The 22,917-nt window shown below is 39.9% G+C and overlaps 2 protein-coding genes across 12 annotated transcripts in view; one reads left to right on the top strand and one right to left on the bottom strand.

The window, feature by feature from the left end:
• Positions 1-744, bottom strand: part of zranb3 (zinc finger, RAN-binding domain containing 3) — a 64,892-nt gene extending 64,148 nt beyond the window's left edge. For both annotated transcript variants that reach the window (XR_003675377.1, XM_028464925.1), the window contains exon 1: positions 684-744. The gene's annotated coding sequence lies outside the window, so the exon portion shown is untranslated. The remainder of the gene's footprint in view (positions 1-683) is intronic.
• Positions 745-934: 190 nt separating this feature from the next.
• LOC114474544 (R3H domain-containing protein 1-like) overlaps positions 935-22,917 on the top strand; it is a 33,875-nt gene continuing 11,892 nt past the window's right edge. For 5 of the 10 annotated variants that reach the window (XR_003675379.1, XM_028464996.1, XM_028464970.1 and 2 more), the window contains exons 1-8: positions 935-1,090; positions 7,929-8,072; positions 11,769-11,961; positions 14,962-14,979; positions 16,001-16,090; positions 20,301-20,397; positions 21,522-21,600; positions 22,339-22,398. Coding sequence is in view for 9 of the 10 variants with exons in the window: in XM_028464996.1 (XP_028320797.1) it covers positions 11,806-11,961; positions 14,962-14,979; positions 16,001-16,090; positions 20,301-20,397; positions 21,522-21,600; positions 22,339-22,398 (500 nt within the window). In the remaining variant the exon portion in view is untranslated. Of the gene's footprint in view, positions 1,091-4,460; positions 4,572-7,928; positions 8,077-11,768; positions 11,962-14,961; positions 14,980-16,000; positions 16,091-20,300; positions 20,398-21,521; positions 21,601-22,338; positions 22,399-22,917 lie in introns of all 10 variants that reach the window. The other 5 variants (XM_028464954.1, XM_028464947.1, XM_028464962.1 and 2 more) reach the window with 5 other exon arrangements.

The following is a 22,917-nucleotide window of genomic DNA, read 5'->3' as shown; positions in this document are numbered from 1 at the left end:
TTATTGCAAAAACAAACATTTTGACTACAAGAATACACAACTGAGCTAATGCTCAGATTTGTCATTATTCTAAATGCTGACATGAATGTTGATCATGTGACTATCTAATCAGATAAAGCTGTCCATCTTTTGTTTAAATGACGCATATTACACCCTTTATAGCACTAAACACTTCATGTAGAGGTGAGCAATTCATTCATTCTTTAAAACTCATCTATTCTCTCTTGTTGTCATTGCCTGATTTTCTGTTTATTCCAGTAGTTTTCCAGCAGCAGAGCTTTAATAAACCTCATTTTGTGTATTTGTCTCCACATCCCAACACAGCTGAATCTAATGAAGAGTCATTAAGCATCTCTGAGTTACCTAGCCTCTTTAATCTGTAAAATCGATCAATTTCTGTCATTAAACAGGTTGAGTTCTGACATAAATGTGCACAAATACACCTCAAATGGGTGTAAATGTGCACGTGCACGCAGAAAATGTAAGAAAACATTCAGTTAAAATTAGAAACGCGTCGATACTTTATGTTTTACTGCATGCACACGTTAGGGACACGTTCGACGCATTAAAGGGCCATATTTGGCCCGCGGGCCGTGAGTTTGTCATGCATCTTATATTACGTTTAGACATGTCATTGTGTTAATGTGTGTGTGTGTGTTAATGTGTGTGTGATGATATCCTACCATAGAAGACGTCTCAACTCGTGTGTCTCTCACATTAAAACAACTTCCCGTGAAATCAAGGGTACGCTCGTTTTAAGGCACCGGGCACTCACAAAAACAACGTGTTGGACTAAATCTCACAGTAATTAACTGCTTGTTATTATTAAATAAGTAAATGTATTACAAAGAGATAAATAATGGTTTAAATAAAGAAAGAAGAAGGACAAGGCAGGGTGTGATTATTATTATTATTATCATTATTATTATTATTTCCTCGTGTTCGTGCGTGCGGTGCGAAGCGTCAGCGGTTGACGCACGCTGAGCTACCCGACGCCGTGTCGCTTCCCTCCGCCACAAACAGCGCCTCACACCGCGGCTCCCGCAGCACCGCACGGTCCCTGATCACCCACCGTAAAACGCCACAAGTGGTAAGAAAACGCCTCACTGCTGCTTTACGGTGACACCGGGTGGTCTGTAGCCGAGCCTCGGCACCGGTAGACACCGATTTTACACCCGATTTGTGACAGGTGTTGTCATTCCGTTGGTGTTTGTTATAACTGGTGACTCACCTTCTTTCTTCTTCGTCTGTGCAGTCTGCTTCTGACAACAAAAGCTATACATGTAGCAGTTAGTAGCTCGCAAAAACATCAAAATCATGTTTTTGATTTACTCACATCAATTAAATCAATAAATCACCATTTTACAGGGATACCAGCAGACCCGTAACACTGGTAGCGCAGCTAAACGGGGGCCGGTGATGACTCGTTAGCTTAGCTCGTCCAACATTTTCATCTACTCCTTAATTCAAATAAAGCACACATTGACATTTGGCTTTTTTTTTATATATAACCTTTAGATGTAATACTGTCGTACGGCGTTGGTTATAAAACCATAATGTCAATCTTTAAATAAATCCGTTAGAAAGGAGTAACTTTCAGGCCTAGCTCGGTTCAGTCCCTCCCAGTGATGCACTGCAGAGGACCGTATGCTCTGCACCGAACCACCGCTTTATTACCACCTCTAGTTTAGCATCTCACACAAGTTTCATTAGAAGAACTTAAATTCCACATCTGTATTATTCTATTATACTTTTGTCATTAGATTTTATGTCTGTTATTTTGCTAGAGTGGATTCGTGTTGTAAATACCACATTTTTTGAACGGAGCCTGGAGCTGCGGAGTCTGCAGCGCCTCCCGTTACACATACGGTATTTTTATTTAATTATTTCACCTCTTTTGTCCTAAAACAGACCAGCAATATAATAATGTAATACACTAAGCGGTTATACAGTTAGGTTTAAATTAGATGGCTGTATAATATTAATAATGTCTATAAATTGTAAGTGGTTAGTTTTAAATATGATTTTAACCGCATTGTGGGTTTATTTTAGCATTAAATTACATATAAAAATCAAAGGTTAATTATTACTGTTTAGGGTCCAATTAGATCAGGAGGTAATATTTGATTCATTCAAGTAAAACACTATAAATCCCTCATTCGCAGCCTATTTTTGTCAGATTTGTGACCCATAACCTCCATAATAATGATGATAATTTCCATTGTGTGTAATAGCACCTTCATTGGCTGAGATCAGATGGAATGTGCTTTCATTCAGGCTCGGAATCCTCCCGATGGTGTTGTTTTCATTAGCTATCTCACTGTCTCACCCACTTTGATGATTTACCTCTTTATTTTGTCTGAATTTAAAGCTTTCGTGTGTGTTTTCTCTGAAAAGCGTAGCTGAGACGTTGTGTGCTCACCGGTCAGGTATCAAGGTTTCTCCCCATTAATTATTCACATTTGATTATTTTTAAGTGTTCATCACCTATGAAGTGTTTGGACCTCTTCATGGTCAGTGATGAATTCTAACAAATGTGTGGATGATCCCACGGTGCGATCGGATCGTTTCGGCGCTCCAGCCTCCAGCTGCTGGTTGCTAAGTGACAGCCAGAACTTTTATTCCCAGCGTTTGTGTTTGTTTTCTGCTGTAAGAGAGAAGTGAAGTCTGTGAGTGGGAAAGGACAAAGACGGCGTGGAAACGTGCACGCTCCTGACTCCACGACGAGTGTTTGCTCATTATTATTCACACTGAGGAGTTATCATCGCCTTCCTAGTCGTCTATAGCAGTGGTTCTCAACCTTTACATCCATTGTTCTATGAATCTGTGATAACCATATTTATTAATTCATCTGAATGATATCCACTGTTATCCAGGTAGTTTATTATTATTATTATAATCATCTTAAAGATGGAAATCCTTGAATTGACGTGAAGTGACCAAAAAATGGTGGAAAAGGTGGTAAAATGGGTTGAAAGTCTCAATATTGGAACAATTATTTTAAACTGGCAAATAATGGGCATGACAAATGGTGAATGTGGTTAAATTGGCAAAAAAAAAATCATGAAATATGGTGAAAAGAGGTTTAAAGTGACAGTAATGGATGGGTCAACATATGTGACATGTGGTGGAAAGGGTTTACAAGTGCTGGCGATGTGTTGAAAGTGGAAAAAAGTCATTGAAATGTGATGTAGAAGTGTCAGAAATGGGAGTAATGTCGCAAAATGCATTAAAAGGAGTAAAAAATATGGCAATAAAAAGTGATGAAAATAGGTACAAATATGGAAAGTTTGGTGTAGTAGCAAAAAAGCATAAAAATAAGCAAAAAAGGGCTCAAAGTGTTAAAAAAAATTCTGTTTGTTGAAGGATCCTGGGGACCCCTAGGTTGAGAACCCCTGGTCTAATGGCAGGTTTGTGATGTAATGGAGGTGATCATTTCCACTCTCTACTCTGAATCACTGGGTTTATCTGGAGTGTCGTGGTCTCCGTGTGTAAAGCGTGTGCCAGTTATTATTGGGACGGGGCCCAGTGAACAGATCGGCCTCTCAGCAGCAGCCGGCGCCTCCCCATCGCTGCTCCACCTGCTCCTTGAGAACCTTCTCCTGTCAGTCCACCTCGTGTCCCTGCCTGCCCTCTCCCCCCTTCCTCTCCCATCCTCCTCCTCATGCTAACATAGAGGAGCTAATTTAGCTGGTGGTGACTAGGGCTGGGCAATATATCGAGAGGTCTACTTTGGGGATATAGAAAATGACCATATCGCATATATGGTTTTTTTGTATAATTTCAGGTAATTTTGTACGTCTTTCTGAGTTGGGTTTTTTTGTATGTTTGTTTGTATTTTCTGTTCTTTTGTGTAATTTTGGTTTTTTGGTGTAGTTTTCCATTTGTTTGTATTTTGTAGGGTTTTTTTTGTGTTTTTGTTGTCCCATTGTGCATTTCTTTTTTTTCTTTTGTGTTTTCTGTTGTCCTATTCAGTATTTGTGTAGTTCTTTTGTGTGCTTCTCTGTTAATTTGTTTTTTGTAGTAATTTTTGTGCATTTACTTTGAGGGCCGTTATTATCCCATGTTTGTGATACACGCGCACGTTATTTTTTATACCAATCTGAAATCACTGTGATGTTATTTACTTATTTTAGCCTGTGTGGCGTTTTTGAAATGTCTTTCTGCTCAGACTTTATTTGAATTAAAGTATTGAGATTTATATCGTGTATATTGCCATTTTGAGATAAAGTATGTAGTCCATATTGCCCAGCCCTAGTGGTGACTGGTTCAGTACTGGACAGCTCCAGGCTGAACGTGAGTGGCTGCTGAGGCTGTGACATCACACAGCTGCCAGCTGTTGATTTGGCGCTGTCTCTAAGGCTTGATGGCTGGGGACGGATAAACTCTCCCTCCCTCTCTCTCTCTCTCTCTCTTTCTACACTCCTCCTCTCCTCCTCTCGCCATCCGCTCTCTCTCAGTCAGTGCAGCGAGCGGCGGCGGCGGCGGCTGCAGAGGAGCGAGCTGGGAGAGTCCAGCCTCCTGCTCAGATGGAAACTAAACACAGAGAGGATGGAGGAGGCGGAGGGTGGGTACGTGTGACCTACACACACACAGTGAGGGTTTATCCTCCTTTTTATTTTACTTTAACATCATTTTATCTTTATAATAATGGTGATGAATCTCAGTGAAGTTGTGTTTTCCTTTGAGCAGGATAATAACTACTAAAGATCAGCCAATCAGAGGCTTTGCCCTGCTTTGTTTTCTCCTCTATTGTTTGTTCTGCAGGTATTTGTCTGTTAATGAACTTTTGATGACTTTATTCTGGAGAAAACTGCTACAGTTGCACGTTAGCGTTCCATCTCCTCCTAATTGCTTAGATTGATACTCCTCAGGGACAGGTAATGGATTACTTTACTACATGCTGTGGATTTATTTAATAATGTCCGTCATCGTGGAACTCACACACTGTGTGTGTGTGTGTGTGTGTGTGTGTGTGTGTGTGTGTGTGTGTGTGTGTGTGTGTGTGTGTGTGTGTGTGTGTGTGTGTGTGTGTGTGTGTGTGTGTGTGTGTGTGTGTGTGTGTGTGTGTGTGTGTGTGTGTGTGTGTGAAGCGATGAAATCAAAGCCAGCTGCTTTCAGGGAAAGAGAAATCATTTCTAATGGTTTTCGCCATCGTCCAATTACCACGCAGCGTCAGTAGCTCCCCTGTCAGCGCTTCTCCTCGCTACGCAATTAGCAGAAAAAAAGGCTTGAAAACGGGAGATTAGTTACTCAGTTACGCAAAACGCCGGAATCTATTTTATTGCAGCGCAGAAGAGATGCAGCATTAGAAACCTAATTAAGTGTTTATGAGAGTTCTAGAATGTTTCTGTAGCATTTCAAGCAACGTGTGATGGTTTTTCTGTTGCAGACAGAAAGACGTCGGCTTGATTCTCAGCCGGTGGATTTGAGGCGGAGAGGTTTATCCTTAAATAATTAACTCAGATGGATCCGTGTGAGGGACAGATGACGGTGGGGGGGGGGGGAGGAGAACCAGAGTCCTTCACCTGCTGCTTGAGCTGGTTAGAACCTGGACCAGAGCCTGGACCACGCTGAGTGAGGCGTGGGCGGGAAAGGGAAAGTGTGTGTGTGTGTGTGTGTGTGTGTGTGTGTGCACTAGAGCTGGGCAATTTATTGAGATTCAAGATATATTGACTATTCTTTTTTGTCAGTATAGAAAATTACAATATTATATATTTTATAGCTTGTTTTTTATTCACAAACTAGTTTTGAAATTCCTCCATTGTTATTTGCACATTATTTCTTTTTCTGCTGTCGTTTTTGTTTATATTTTTCTAATTTATGCAGGTCCTACAGCCATATGTTTTGCACGATTATCCTATGTTGGTATTCATATTTGTTCGCACTCTGCTCTTCTATTGTGCTGCTGCAACATGTGAATTTCACCTCTGAGGATCAATAATGGTCTATTTTATTCTATTCTAGGAGTCGCTGCTATCATTACTTCTCAGAACAGCATTAAAAAAAGCTCAGTTAGATGGATGTCTGAGTGCGTCCTAACCCAGATGTTTCCCATAAGAAGCCACACTACAGAACTCACTCACACGTGCTGTCCTTTATAGGAGAAAAAGGCTAAAGTTTGTTCACAAATGAGCTTATTTTGCATCAGCAAAAATAATTGTTTTTCTTGTGTGTGTGGGTGTGGGTGTGGGTGTGTGTGTGTGTGTGTGTGTGTGTGTGTGTGTGGGTGTGGGTGTGGGTGTGTGTGTGTGTGTGCATTCAACACACACACAGGTGATGTAAACTGCAGAACTTTCACATCCAGATGCACCAGTAACAATCCTCAGCACGCACCCTGTGTGTGTGTGTGCCCGTCTGTGTGTGTGTGAGGCTTTAGATCTTAAACCGTTTTCCCGTCACACTGAAGAACAGTTTACGTCTCTGCAAAGCGTGATAAGAATTGAAGAGTGCAGAGAGATAAGACTGTAGAGATGAATCTCTGTAAATAAAATCCCCTCGTACACTGACAGATGAACTCATTCTCAGCTCTTTGTAGCCGAGGCTCTGATTGTTCCGCTGATGAATGAGAGAAAGTCACTCAGACATTGTAATGTTTAGGTGTTAAATCACAGGTGAGATGTTTCTACAAAGACAACAGTGTTCCCTCTCAGTCTGTCACACTTTAAAGTGGAGCACAGACTCCACTTGACCTTTATTTGTTGCGATCGGCTGCGTCTGCAGCAGCAGCATCAGCCACACCTTGGCACAGAGGGGCGCCAGATTGGAGGAGGGAAAACGCTGCGGGGATGGGATTCAGAGAAGAAAAAGCAAGGAGCGCAACGCCTGAAACAAGACGTTTGATTGGTTATTCATTTATTTCATTCTTTTTTTTCCTTTTTTTATTTTCAATTATTTGGTTGTTTATAGGAAATTGATCATTTATCACATTTTTTTAATTTTATTTCAGCTGCTAAAAATAAATCTAAGATGATGTATTAATTAGGGCTGTGCATTGCCATGGATCTGACGATACGACACAATTCATCATTTGTATGGCTCAATACGACATATCCAGATACTAAACAATGTATATATTGCTATATCAATAATCACAAATTAGTAATACGAAACAGCAGGAAATACAATCTGAAAATAAAACTGGTAATTAACTGTAATTAAAAAACAAGTGGTTTGTTTATCAAACTGTGAAATTGTATTTTTCAAAAAAGTTCAACTCTTTTGCTTCTTCAACAGATTCTGATTCTGTTAAGTTCTTAAAGTCTTTAAAAAATAACGTATGCATTCATAAGCGTAATTTAATGTTTCTTGTTCCCATTAACAAACATGATTTAAAAATCAATTTGGAAATTTTTTTTGGATAAATGCGATAGTCGCGTGGTGAAACATTACAATATATAAGTTTTTTTTCTTCCACCCTTAATATAAATTAATGTTGTATTTTCTCTGAGCCCATTGGTGTAGAGATAAGGAGCTAATAATAATAATAATAATAATCAGCGACTGTTTTTCCAGCGTTCTACATCCGATCTTTGGCATCTGGTGATGTCAACGCTGCTCACTCCGTTCTCCTCCCTGGGAGAGAAAGAAAAACTGACTCTTTGAAAGCTGAGTGCCACCACATGTCAGGAGTTTTGAGCTGCGAAAGCCTGTCTTCTTTTTCTTCTTTTCCCTGAGGCGCTCGCTGAATTCCTAATGCTGTGTGTGTGTGTTTATGGCTCCTTCTCCTGTTGCGTGTGCAGCACTCCCCGTGCTCATCCATTATTGATGGTGCCCAGGCACGCACACACCACCAGTACACAGAACACTCCCTTACCTTTTTATTCATTCATTCATTTCTCTACAAAATACTCCAGACAGCGCCTGTCAAGCCCCTCCCCCTGACCCCTCTGAACCCTCTGACCCCTTCTTCTCTCTCTCTCTCATAGGTCGGCAGAGGTCATGAGGGCGTCGGGGGCGCCGCTCGCTGTCCACAGCAGCTGAAGCCCACAAGGGCACACAAGTGTCGGATGGCATCTTCGACTTCAGTGGCCACGCCCTCCTTCCCCACGACATCTACGGCTACGCAACAAGTCCGTACGCACTTTGTTTTTCCTTCCTAATCAGAATGAGAATCCACTTTATTTGTCATTGCACATGTTTCAGAGCAACAAAATTTCATTTCAGTTTCTTCCCGTCCAAGAAAACGTGAAAAGACAATCACATATAACACTTATAACATGGGAGGACAGGAGCGGGAGAACTGTGGTTCACCACAAGGGCGGGGCCTCGTATTTAGATGAAAAAATGGGATAAAAAAAGAAGGAGAGGTGAGGGGAAAAGGCAGGTTTTAAACTGAATTTTCGATTGGAGAGGACAGCATAAAACTAAGAAAAAACCTTCTCAGCGGAAGTACAAAACAAAACACAGTCACAAAGAGGTCGAGACCATAGCACGTGGGCAGGGGGGTGTGGGTGGTGGGTCTGGGAGAGGGGCGGGGGTCAGGGCAGAGAGGAGGAGAGGATTTCCAGCCGCTGGGGGACGCGTGCGTGCAGCCACTTCTGGGCGCTCCACGACGCCTTCCTTGTAGCTTGGATAGATAGTGATGTTAGATCTGATCTGAAACTTGTTGAAATACCTTTAAATCATTAGAATACTGACTTTTACAAGGTCTGTGATGCATTTCCTTCGGAATTACACAACTTGGAGACAGAAATATGAAGAGTTTACTCTCTTTTTTTGGCTAAAATTTTCCCTTTGTGCTCACTAGACAAAGTCGTTCAAACAGGAATATGTATGGAAGGCTATATCCTAAACCAGCAGAAAATCAATGCAAACACGAGTGGATTAAAGTGGATACAGCTCAGTATGTGCTTCAATATCTGATTAAACAATCGGGGTAATGGGACTGTTTAGTGACGCTTGTTTGGACTGAATTAAGAGCTGCGGCGGGAGAAAAGTTTTAACCAGGCCAAAAAAAGTAGCCCTGAGCCCGTCCGACCAGAATGAAGCCGTTGTCTCTTTAAACCTGAACCCGTTTCAACCAAACACTACTCAAGTACGTGCACGTCTATGTAGAAGAGAGGCAGCATCCATTTGTGTGTCTTTTTCGCACTAATCCAAACACATCACCTGATTTACCGTGTAACGTATACCGTCAACCCGGCCCGAGCCCGTGGTATAACCATCGGAATTAAGCAAGAACCGTCGGCACACAGTGACACACACACACACACACGTCTGTGTCTTCAATTATCCATGTTCAATTACAATGATTTGTTCCAATTGCAACAACAATTAAAATTATAATTTTTTTCCCGTGTAAATCAATAACAATTACTTTCTCAATTACTAAATTTCAAATTCAGTTAATCACAATTACCTAGCCTGAAATAAATTCCTATAATAATCCATGCACATTTATTTAGATCATGTAAATAACAACTTAAAAACAGTTTAAAATGAATTTACATCACAAAATAACAACAAAACAGTATGTTGCATCATCAAATTCTAAGAAGTCATTTACTATTTTTTTTTAATCAATATTGTGTTATTTTATTATTTGTTTTTTACAGTATTTCTATCATAATGAGCCCAAAATAGATTTTTGGCATCATTTTTCAAAAATCTTCACATCGGACTTTATCCATTTTCTATAATAATCCATCAATAATGTAAATTACAACTTAAAAACAGTTTAAAATAAGATAAAATAAATTAACATCACGAAATAACAACAAAACAATATGTTGCGTCTTCAAATTCTCACACATCTCAGTTTAAATAAATGAAAAGGAGTAGGACGAAGTCATTTACTCATTTTTTAGTCATTATTGTAGTTTTTTATTATTTTTTTACAGTATTTATATCATCATGAGCCCGAATTAAACTTTTAGCATCATTTATTTCATCTTTACATCAGCCGTTATTCATTTCCTCTAATAATAATAGTAATAATCTGTGCATTATGCACTATGTTAATGCTTGTATTGAGTCTCACTCATGAAAGAGTGATTTGCTGCTTCCCAGATTGTATTATTATACCATTAGAGGAACCTGGGGATCATCTTTATTATTACTTATGCAGTCAGAAACATCAGGGATTCCAAAGGGATGCCCGCTTCAATTACTTCCACCGCGAGAAGCCAGACGATGAAATTCAAATGTGTGGTGAAGTCTGGAGGAGAAATGAGTCCGACATCAGCTTCCCGTGATGAAGCGTGTTTGGATAAATAAACGTCTGAGCTCTCCAAAATCTGCTCCCATATATTGAGAATAATTCCAGGGAGGCGACTCGAGGGACTCGACTCATCAAAATGTCAGGAAGCAGACGCTAAATATTCAGCGGCGTGAGGCATGAGCGGCTCTCTGGAGCACCGAGATGTTCTTGTTCTTTTCTTTCTGAATGTAGAATAATGGACGACGACTCTTCTTTTTGTCAAACTTGGTGACGGGTCATTGAAATTCAAGTGTCTGTGGCCCCACTCTCTTCCTCTTCCTCTTCCTCAGCTCCAGAGGGACTCACATCATCACTCGGTGTGTAATCTGATAGGTAAACGACGGCTCTGATTGGCTGACGAATGAAAACGGCAACGTGTGCACATTGAGTGTTTAAAAAGTGAACTTGACGAGTCTGTTTCTAATTAACCTATTAATCACTGCGCTCATGTGCCAGATGTCTGCACTCTGTGTGCGTGTTGCTCCGCAGGGGGCGGGGCCACACAATTAGGGAGCATCAACACGCTAAGCTCACGCCGTGACGTGAACACAGGGAGGTCAGGGCGTCCCGCTGAGGCTCATTCTTTGATTCCAAACATAATGTGAAAGTATTCCACCAGTGAATGTGTTTGTGACACTAAAAGAAGGACCTTTATGTGACCTTGTCGTACGGTGAGGTTCATTGTGTGGAGGTGGAACAGCTGCAGAGCCTGATGAGAGCAGACATCAGACACTGTTACTATGACCTCTGACCTCTAACGCAGTGGTTCTAGATCTTTCCAGAGAGCGGGGACCCCCACTGTAGCTGAAGTTGGTTGAACACAGACATGAACATTGAAGAACAGTCATGTGACGACGGGGCCATCATACTAAGAATTTGAGCCCTTTTTTAAACAAATGTTTACCCTTTTTCTGCAACTACATCAAACTTTCCATATTTTAACATATTTTCATCACTTTTTTTGCCATATTTTTGCTCCTTTTAATGTATTTTTGCTACATTTCTCCCATTTCTGACACTTCTACATCACATTTCAATGCTTTTTCTGCACGTTTTTCCACTTTTCTACCTAATGTCACATATGTTGACCCATTATTGTCACTTTAAACCTCTTTTCACCATATTTCATGCTTATTTTTTTCCAATTTAACCACATTCATAATTTTTAATGCCCATATTTTGCTAGTTTAAACTCATTTTCCCTTTATTTTTAAATTCCATCACCCATAATTTGCAACTTTTAACCAATTTCAGAGGTTTAAAAATATCCTTTCACTGTTCTATAATGTTCATGTCTGTGTTCAACCACCTTCAGGTACCATGGGGGTCTCTGGGACTGGGAAAAGGTTGAGAGCTTCTCCCTTAACAAAGCAAAAAAAATCCTATTTTTTTTGTAATGCATTTTTGATTTGATTTTCAGCACTTTTCCTTTCCACTCTTACATCAACCGTATCCATGGAAACCCCAAAACAACTTTTTGATGTCATTGTTTAAAAAGCCAATGAAGGACATTAGGTATTAGAACAGGAACCACTTCGTTACTGACGGATACACTGGTGTTTTCCAGGTTTTCCCTTTCTGCCAGCGTCTCCCTGTAAGTCTTTATGATGAGAATGTCCGACTCTGGTGACACTGACGTGATGAAGGTTCCAGAAGCTGCTGCCTGTGTGACGCCCACCAAGGACCAGGACACCCCCAGGACCAATGTGTCTGAGCAGAGCCCGAGCAGCAGCAGCAGCAGCAGTAAAACGGAGGCCCAGGTACACCATGATCCATCCTTTTTAATCAGCTCCACATGTCAGTGAGGGGAAAGTGTGGGTTGACTGGAATATTTGACAGTTTTTAGCTCATTTACATGAACATGCAGCAGCAGCACCAACTGCCCCAGGGGTCTGCTGTCACCTCAGGCACTTTAAGATTATCCTCCATCACGTCTGAGTCTGAATAGTAATAATAATAACGAAGCAGGGTTTGAGTCGAGGCTTCACGCTGAGCTTAAGTCATTCAGGGCCAGGCTGAGGGTCTTAGAGATCACCTCATGGATTCATGTGGTTCAGTTAAACCACTGATCACTGGTTGATTTGATCAGTGCGGAGCATTAGATCACCATCACATGACCGTCTGTGTGGCTGTAGTCTAAAAATAGCATCCAGGCCAAGCTGAGCGAGCAGTCGGAGGTGATGGAGCAAGGCTGATAATCACACGGCTCAAATCCTGGCTTATCTACCAACTTCCTGTTAGCGCGACATTACCCCGAGCAGCAGCAGCAGCAGCAGCAGAGTGACTCCAGCATGGTGGGAACCTGCAGGGGAGGATGTGTTAGAAAGGGATAAGGGCGTAGTGGAAGGTAGAACTACACGATGTTGGAGAAAAGAAGGAAGATAATGAAGGAGAAAAATCACTATCCTGCTTTATTAAAGCAGCAGAGAATCACTATCTGAGGACATGTTGGATTGAAGGTGGAAAAGAAAGGATTTAAACTTCAAATGAATGATTGTTTAGAGGCTTTTCTTTCTCATAGCGCCACCAGTTATTTTCTGTCATCGTCCTTTATTGCAGTGGTTCTCAACCTTGGGGTCGTGAGACACTGGGAGGGGGTCACTAGATGCCTTCAAGAAACTAAGAATAATTTTGAACAGTTTGAGCCCATTTTTTCCTTTTTTGCAACTCCACCAAACTTTTCATATCTTAACCTATTTTCATCACTTTTTCTTGCCATATTTTTGCTCCTTTTTACTTCCATTTTTTTTATTTTCATAAAACATACTGGGCACTTGTTTTTGATATTACAGTTAGTTACCATGCACATGTTCTTGCAAGTTTAAAAAAAATTGTATATCATACCATTTTGTACTTGTAACAAGTGTATCGTATCATATTTTTGACATAATCCTGCAAACAATCAAACAATTATGAGCTTATTTGCATAGATAATTATGGTCCAGCGTGTAATGATGACATGTGGCCACAGGGGTCAGTGTTTACTAAGGTAGGATTAGCAGTTCCTGTTTCTGATTGTGTTTGTAGCTCATTAACGTGTGCAGTTTGTAGAGGATTATCCAATCATTGAAGCACTTAGACACGTTGGTTATTTGGAAGAAGCCTCTTCATAATAAATGTGTTTTTGGATGTAGTGAATAATCTAATAACAGAGGTAGATGTGGATACCAGGGAAGTTCAGAAGGGCCCTTCTACTCTTAAACATGTACATAAATGATTTCTTACACCTTTAGCACCGAAATAATATCTGTAATATGATGTAAATATCTGTAAAAGTCAGGTTTTTCTATTAGCTCGGTCTGCTAGCGCGTAGCATCTCTTCTTCACTGCGCAGAATAGCTGCATCCCAACCAAACACTGGGCTACCAGCGCCCTCTGCTGGTCCAAACAAATGTCTGGCGGCTGCAACTGAAGGAAAACTTTCATTTTCTTTAAAGATTTCCGCAATAATATAATAAATCTTAAACATTCACAACATTATTGAATTCAACTAAATGAAATATTGTTTTCAAGAATGAGTCAACAAAGAAAAGAGTCGCTGGTAAGAATAATTCACAGACCAAATTTGAAAAAAGTAGATTTTGAAGGGATTTTTAATTCTTCTCTATGGAATTGAGTATGTTTTTTTTTTTTGTTTTTTTAAACATTTATGATCAGTATCATTATGAATCATGAATTAAAAGTCCTGCATCCAGGGTACTGGGTTACAAAATCAAAAATGATGTAAATCATGCAGATATGTTCCAGTACCAGACAGCATTCTAATGACTACAAAGAGACCACGCCCCCATACTACTGCTATACTATAAGTTGGTACATTTCAACTTGTAAATGCATCATGCAAACAACTACTAGGTGAGAAAATACATTGTGCTAAGAAAAATGCTACAAAATAGACAATTACACTAATATAATGCACCAAAATCCACCATATAGCATCATTTTTGCAACGTTTTCGCAGCGGCGGCAACTCATCACAAGTTTTAGCTTTCTACTTCATTTTTTCTGGACATCTCTGGGTGACACCGTGTCCTCTATCGAAGGACTATAGACCCTACCGTAGCCATGCTTTCATGTCCTCCAGGCTTTGTTCATTCCCCACTGACGCCCACGCTGCTCAATTAGCCCTTAGTCCCACTCCTCCTCTTCCTCACTTCTCTTCCTCCTCCGCACTGGCGTCACCTGCCATGCAGCGAGCGGGAGACGCCGCCGGGCGCTCACAGTCACAGGCGATGGCGTTGGGACTGAGACGAGCGGCCCCATTTCATCTGATTTGGCCCTGGAGCCCAATGATAATGAGGTGTGTGTGTGTGTGTGTGTTTCAGAGGACACGTAAAGGACGGCTGTGTGCCTCTGTTCCTTTCTGTGTGCTGGTGTTTACACACCCACACACACACACACACACACACACACACACACACTCACTGTTCACCTTCAGCGTTTTGCTTAAGCAAACATCTAAATGGAGCAGCTTGTTTCCTCAACGCACAAAGTGTGTGTGCGTGTGCGCTAAACGACACCAGGAAACCAAACGTTAAATGACGGACTAAAGGGAATTCATTCACACATCACTGCTGATTCGTTGTGTTTTGGGGCTCCTACGTGTTTTATTTGCGCTTGTTTTGCGTTGTGTTCCCACTCTGAATGAAACTCACACTTGTTTTATAAAATGTAGGCCAGTCATGATTAACTCCACTTTTGTTATATTTTAAAGTAACACTTTTCCTTCCTTCCTTGTTTCCTGTCTCGTACCTGTGCAGCCTGTGAAATACTCTAAGGTACGACACGTTCGTCCTGCATGCTGCACTAAGACCCTCCCACCTGGTTTTGTTTGCTTGGATGGAGAAGAGTTTTGTCTCCTGCTGAGTGTTGTTGTTGTTGTTGTTGTTGTTGTTGTTGTGGTTGTTGTTGTTGTTGTGGTGGTGTGATATCAGAGGCTGTGCAGTAAATGATGCTGCATGCACTGACGTGTGGTGAGACTCCTTTAGAGTCAGATTACATTTTATCTCAGATCATATATAATATATAATGATAGTATGATATATAAGGTGACAAGGGTGTTTTTGACCATTAACTGTCAAATAATTGTACTTATAAACATTTGTTCATGTCATATTTGCCACCACAAGATTATTACAAGATAATTTTGCGCAGATCATCCATGACATCGTCAATAGACACGGCAGATTATTATTTAAGGTCTTAAAATCATCCCAGTCCATACAGTAATACTTTGGGCAAGAAGAAACAATTATTGCCTTAATATGGCCCCTTAACTTACATTACCCTCTTATTCTCCAACAAAATCAAAAAAACAAAAATGAACTGAAATTTGGAATGGACTGGGATTGTAAAAAAAAAAAGTCTATCATTGCGCAATAATCAATAATTATGTTACAGAAATACATTTAATTCTTATTCCAGTTTATGGAAAGACAGAGCATATAATCAGAGTGTTTGAAAGCTTTTTATTTGTGAAAAAGATCATTTTAATAAAGGATTCAAATGGAAAAAGGTTTAAAAATACATACCAGCTGACGAATATCAACATTTATAATATTTTATAATTAACTCTGACTGTACGTCACTGTCTGCTGCATTTGGACTTCAGTTCAAATATGATTTGTTTTATGCTTGTTCTCGTTGAATGATAATTCGTCCTTATGAGATGTGTGTGTGTGTGTCGGTTTATTGAGGACGAATGTGGCTCGCTAGCTGTTTGACTTTGGCTCGTCATTGCAAAGATTCCTGATTCAGGTGTGTGTCTGTGTGTGTGTGTCTGTGTGTGTGTGTGTCCAGTCCAACACCAGGCTAAAGCTGGTGCGGAGCCTGGCCATGTGTGAAGAGTCCTTCCCTTGTCCTTTCCCTGAGCCTTCAGAGGCACCGCAGGTAAAACGCCACAACGTTAAGAGCAGGGGTGGAAAACTCATTTAGTTCAATACAGAGCAGTTTACTCTCAGGCGTTCCACAGATTTTATGCAATTTCACCATTATTGTTCCCTAGTTTACACTTCTACGTAGACATAAAATACAAAATATGTAAGAAACCCACATTATCCAAGCAATAAGTGACAGATATCAGTCCCAACAGGATCTACACTTTACATTTCCTTGATTTTGTGACCATTTTCTTTTTAATTAAGGGAAATATTATGTAAAACTGAAGAACAGTTTAACATTCAAAACTAGGCAAGACCTGTATTTGGAAATTGGCAAAATGACAACCTGTATCTGGATTTGTTGATATAATGCAGGAAAAACATAGGACTGACCTTGACCTTAAATTGAGACGTCATGAACTTTGACCCCTACCGATCTTTTTACTGATAGGTCGTACAGCTTATTAAAAAAACTCCATTTAAGGTAAGATGAGCTTTTCATAAATGTAAGCATCAAACATGTACGATAAATATTGGTATAGATATGGAAAATTTGGCTTTTTGAAACTTGATGCGACCTTGATCTTGACCTTGACATTTTGGCTCCAAAAAAGCTGTGAGCACCTGCAAATATTAGTTTCATTTACACAATAATTTATTTTTAATAGTTTGACACACACATACTAAAAAATAATACTGTTATTATTATTATAAATTAATTAAAAATACTTTAAATATTTAATCAGAGCGTGATGACAGTGATTTTGATGAGGATGTCAACAAATAATTATTACAGTGGAAGCAGTGAAACTTCTGTGTCAAACTCAAGGTCCGGGGGCCAAAACCTCGCCCTTTAAAACCTTCAATGTGGCCCCGGAGGAGAAAGTAAAAAATATTAATTTACACTAATTTAGTTGAAGATGTTTCAGCCTCTATAAATAGACATATTCAGTTAAACTCCACAATGATGGCAGTCATTTTTAATCTGAAATTGTTGGAAGAACTCAGAATTTTTCCTAAATCCTGCAAATTTCCTCAGTGTTACACAAAATTTCCCATAATAAATAAAAATTGGTGACAAAATGAGGGAAATTTAAAGCAAAGATCCTGCAGAAACTGATATCTGTCACTTATTGATTGGATATTGTCGGTTTCTTAAATACTTTATATATAATTTATACGTGGAAGTGCAAACACAGGCACAATAATGTTGAAATTGCTCGTTTTCCCACCTAAAATCTGCGCCCCACATGAGAATAAACTGCTGCCTGCGTTGATCAAAGTGCTGACCTGAGATCACTTGTTCATTTTTCTCCCTCATTACAGTTGCAGCGTGCGTCTGACGCTTTATTAGCGTCTTCTGACTGACAGCTATGATTGAATACCTGGCCAATAAAAAAAAAACATCCCACATCATCAAAATAAAGAGGCGTGGAGCTCCTGCGGCGCCACGCTTTGTTATATCGACTCTGAATAGAGTAGCTCCATTACATGGCACTGTGCGCACACACACACACACACACACACACACACAGAGGTGTATCTGCCCCAGTCAGCACCACACTCCATATCCAGAGGGCGGGGTTATTCCCACTACAGTCTCGCCTCGTCTGCACTCACACGACGTCCTGTATTAGCTCCATCAATCATGTTGGAGGGAAATTACTATTTCCACACGTCAGCTACATAGCGCTGTGGAGCGTTTTAATAGAACGCCCCCCCCCCTCTTAATGATCCTCATGATTACGTATAGGTCACTGGTTCTCAACCTTTACAGCCCCAAAATAAAGGTCCCATAGAGCGGGGACCCCCACTGTAGCTGAAGGTGGTTGAACACAGACATGAACATTGAAGAACAGTCATGTGGAGACAGGACCATCTATAAGGGGGAATAAAGGGGAGAGATTTTTGGGGTCCATCCATAAAGTCAGTTAAATGATGGTCCATTGTTCTATGAATCTGTGATAACTACATTTATTTATTCATCTGAATAATATCCACTGTTATCCAGGAACGTTTATTATTATTATTATAGTCATCTTAAAGATGTAAATCCTTGTTTTAAACACAAATAAAATGGGTGGAAAAAGGTGGTGAAATGGGATTTTAAAAATCACAAATTATTGCAAATTAGAGTGGGCAAGGAGTAAAAGTGGTTCAAAGTGTCAATATTGGAACAATTACAGTAGTTTAAACCGGCAAATAATGGATGTGACAAATTGTGAATGTGGTTAAATTGGCAAAAATAATCATGAAATATGGTGAAAAGAGTTAACATGTCTTGAAAGTGGAAAAAATGTGCAGAAAAGACATTGAAATGTGATGGAGAAGTGTCAGAAATGGGAGTAACGTAGCAAAAATGCATTAAAAGGAGCAAAAATATGTCAAGAAAAAGTGATTAAAATAGGTTAAAATATGGTGAGTTTGGTGTCGTTGCAGAAAAATGGTAAAAATCAGAGAAAATGGGCTCAAATTGCTTTATGCTCCACTTGTCCATTACCTCTCATGTATATCTCAGCAGTCCTCCTCGTTCTGTTTCCAAGGTCTTCTTCAAATGCCTTCGCTATTTGTTGTGTTTTTTTTTTTTTGTTTTTGACGGACAAGCGTGTTCATTACGTATTCACACGACCATCATTTTCACGCTGTTTTCCTTTCATCCTGAGGTAAATGGGTGTCAGGAAGCAAATGAGGCGGCGTGCAGCAGCTGCACATGCACCCGCATCGTCTGTGCCATGATGGGGGGGGGGGGGGGGGGGGCGTTAAGTAGCAAACATCAGCGTTCCTTTGGCAGCCACAGAAAATCCTTCCCTTTTTTTGCCTTTGACAATCTCACACACACACACACACACACACACACACACACACACACACACACACACACACACACACACACACACACACACAGTCGCTGTCACTTCACAACGCACAATCCCAGCCTCATTTTCACTTTCTGTGAGTCTCACTCGGGCAATTAGTCCCGTCTCTCATTAGCATTTTACATTTTCTCACACACACACACACACACTCACTGAGGGAGCGTCTCATTATTTATCTGTGCAGCTGCTATAGACTTTTATTTCTCTTCTGGTTCCTCCAGGTCAGCCCTGCTGGCACTCATTCATTCATCTCTCTACTCTACAACTAGTGTGTTCTCCTTTTGTAAAACTGCCTGAAAAATGTGTGTGTTTTCATCAGATTTCACGCACACTTTGCTGATTACCGCTAACAGTCTCTCTGCTCGAATTTGCTGAAGTCAGCAAGGTAATCTCAGAATTAGATTAGATTAAAGACGTATTATTTCAACATCAGGCTGAATTTTATGAGATTAAAGACGCTCTTCAACTGTCCGTTATTTGCTCTCAAACTTCAGCCACCATAGCGTGTCAGCGCACTGTTTAATGGAGAGTTACGGTCCCTTAGGAGAGCTCGTCTTCTCTACTTAATTGTCTACTACCAAACCTCAGAGTTGGAACTGTCGCCCCCTGCGGTCACAGATAATTTAACTATTTTTATTCTCTTACGGTTAACAGGTTTACATCGACATCTTTAACTTTTCCTGGTTTTTTTAGAGCAACCAATAGCAGCACAAGTTGGTATTGTGACTGAAAAAGCTGCTAAATGATCTAAAAAGCTGCTTTATCATTTAAAAAGTTGCTTAATGATCTAAACATCTACTAAATGATCTAAAAATCCGGCTGAATGTTTCACACCTATAGAAAACAATGGGATGTTTACAGGCAGTGGGGCCGTGTGACATCATCAATCACATGATTTAAACATGGAGGCTCTAAAACTGTAAAGTAGTCCCATTTTTAAAAGGAAGTAAAGTGATTATGGTGCATAATAATGTGTTTGTTAGACATAGATCTACTAATAAGACACATTTATAAAAACATTGGCGGATCCCTTTAAAAATATGCTAAAAATGCTGCGTCATTTAATTTCAGGCTCAAAATCGCGTTTCGTTCACATGGTTTGAATAAAAAAAAAAAAACCAAGCTAATGGAGCAGAGGAATGGAGTGTAGTTCATGTATTGAGGCGTGTTATGGTGTCGCTAGCTGATGATGATAGTGTGTCGTGACCTCCGTTTCCTTCCCCTGTCCTCCAATTAACCCCCAACCTCAGGGTGAGCGCACAGCAGCACATTATTCAGCTGTTAAAGGCTCGTAGTGGGAAGTGTGAAAGTGATCCAAGCGGGGTGTGTGTGTGTGTTAAACAGGATGGAGTCCTGGTGGAAAAGGAAGAAGGCGTCGCACAGAGAGAAGAAGAAAGCTGCGATAAGGCAGAGAAGATGCCTCGAAAGATGCTGTCGAGAGGTACGAGTCGAGAACCCATCACATGACGTTCATCACAGAATCACCCTCTGAACCATGCACTCCTGGTGGGTTGTGTCACTCTGACCAATCACAGGCGTCTCATACGTTCTTCGTTCTTTCTGCTTCGCTATCTAAAAGCTTTAAATGATATCTCATTATGAGCCGATAATTGGAGCGATTCAGTTAATTGCGACACGCTGAAGGTGTGAAGCAATTATCTGGATTCCCACGGGCGCTGAAAGGTGTCTGGTTTCCTCTGTGGAGCAACACGACTGATGAGGCAGCCTCCAATTATAGAAACCAGACACCCACAGGCCCCGCCCCCCCCCCACTCCTTCTTTTTTTTTAATAATAATCAGTTCTGTTACTGCGGTACGTTTTCATTTGTGAAGAAGCTTTGCTTTACAAGCTTTTCATACCAGTAAAACTAATAACCTGCTCAGAACAACAAGTTTTACACTAGGGCTGCACGATATGGCTCAAAACCAATAAATCTGTACTTTTAGGCTAAATCACGATGTGCAATATTTTGATTTCTCTTCTGATTGATTCAAGTCGGCACTTATATTGGATTTTTTTTTAATTGTGTGCAAATGAAAAAATGACAATCAGCTAAAGTTTAGCAAACTATTTATTTCAAAGCGGACTTATAAAAAGTAAAAATAAATAATGACATGGTAGGGCTTTTTTATTTCTCAAAAACCCTGAAATAAAAACAGCTCAAAGCAATATTAGTAATAAAAAAAATTCTGATAAATGCATTTTAAAAATATAGAAATTAAAGTGCACTTTTTCTGCTTGATCACGTTTGTAACAACACGTTATTTTAAGAAAGTGACTATATATATATGTAAATTAAGTCAAATCATCAAAAAATTGTATGTTTTGTTTGTTTTTGTTCTTTTTTTCTTTGCAAGTCAAAACTTGGAGCTCAAATCTCATCAAATCGTGCATCTCATAGCTCAGGATTTTCTGCACTATTTAATAAATACTTCTAAATACTAATAAATCTCATTCTCAGCCAATAACAAACTCAGGAGAGAAATATGGCTTTTATTTTTGCTAAAAACTGTAGTGGAAACACAGCTGGTGATGGACTAAAGTGTGTGTTGTGTTTTATTTAGACTCCAGTCAGGATTACACAGATTCCACTGGCATAGATCTCCATGAGTTCCTGGTCAACACACTCCAAGGAAACCCAAGGTGAGCCCCCACGTGACCCACGTACCACAAACATCAACAGTAAACAGGGGCCCGGGGGCCAAATCCGGCCCTTTGGAGCATCCGGTTCGGCCCGCAGCAGGAAGTATGAAAGACAGAGAAAACATGAATCATTGTGTAAATTGTGTAAACTTAACAATATTTGCAGGTTCTCATAGTTTATTTCACATGATTGTAGTAATTTTTAATGTTAAACTGTTGAAAAAAACTCAAAATTCTTACAAAATCCTTCAATTTTCTTCAAATTATGACATAATATTTTCCTTAATTAAATAGAAATTGTTTACAAAATGTAGGAAATGTAAAGTGTAGATCCTGTTGGGACTGATATCTGTCACTTATTGCTTGGATATTGTCGGTTTCTTACATATTTAGTATTTTATGTACACGTTGAAGTGTAAACTAGGGAACAATAATGTTGAAATGACTTGTTTTCCCAAAAAACTATGGAACACTTGAGATTAAACTTCTCCATATTTGTCCCCTGAACTAAAATTAGTTCCACACCCCTGATATATGCAATAATAATTAAATTGTTATTATTTTAAATAGTTTTCTGTATTTTTGCAGTGAGATTAAATAGAAAAGAGCTTGTGTGTGTGTGTGTGTGTGTGTTTTGTGCCTCCTTTAGCAGAATAAATAAATGTGATGAGCTGAGTGTGTTTATAATCCCAGACGCTCCACAGAATAGAAACATCAGGCCTTTTTCTCGTCTTCCAGGGATCGAATCATGCTGCTGAAGCTGGAGCAGGACATTCTGGATTTCATCAGCAATAATGAGTAAGTGCTCCGTGTGTAAACAGAGATGGGAGGAGCTCAATAAGCTGTGTTTTCACACGCTGCTTTCATCACCTTAAAATATTCTCCACAAAGTTTGTCTCTGCGCGCCATGAAAATGAGCCCCCGCAATTATGAGCTCACAGCTGTTCGTCAGCTGTTATTGTTTTAGGTTCAGCGCTCCTTTTTGCATCACTTCTGTCTAAGTGTGCAACAATTATTAGCATGTCCACGTCAAAAAAAGATAAAAACAACAGAAAACACAGCGTAGGTCTAGATTTGGGCCGGCCCCCAAAGGAAACACTGACACACACACTGTCTCTAAAAACAGACAAAGTAACTGGAAAAATACACAAAAGGACTTCTAAAACATACAAAATGAATCGGAAAACACACAATGTGATAAAAAGAATACACAAAGAAACAACAAGAATGCTGTAAATGACTCCAAGAAGTTACAAAATGACAGAATAAGACAAAAAAAAAATGACAAAATATACAAAAATAGAGAAAACAAAAACA

Source organism: Gouania willdenowi, chromosome 2 (assembly GCF_900634775.1).
Source record: "Gouania willdenowi chromosome 2, fGouWil2.1, whole genome shotgun sequence".
NCBI classification, from domain to species: domain Eukaryota; kingdom Metazoa; phylum Chordata; class Actinopteri; order Blenniiformes; family Gobiesocidae; genus Gouania; species Gouania willdenowi.
The sequence above is the reverse complement of the archived record's forward strand: the minus strand, read 5'-3'. Positions and strand labels throughout refer to the sequence as shown.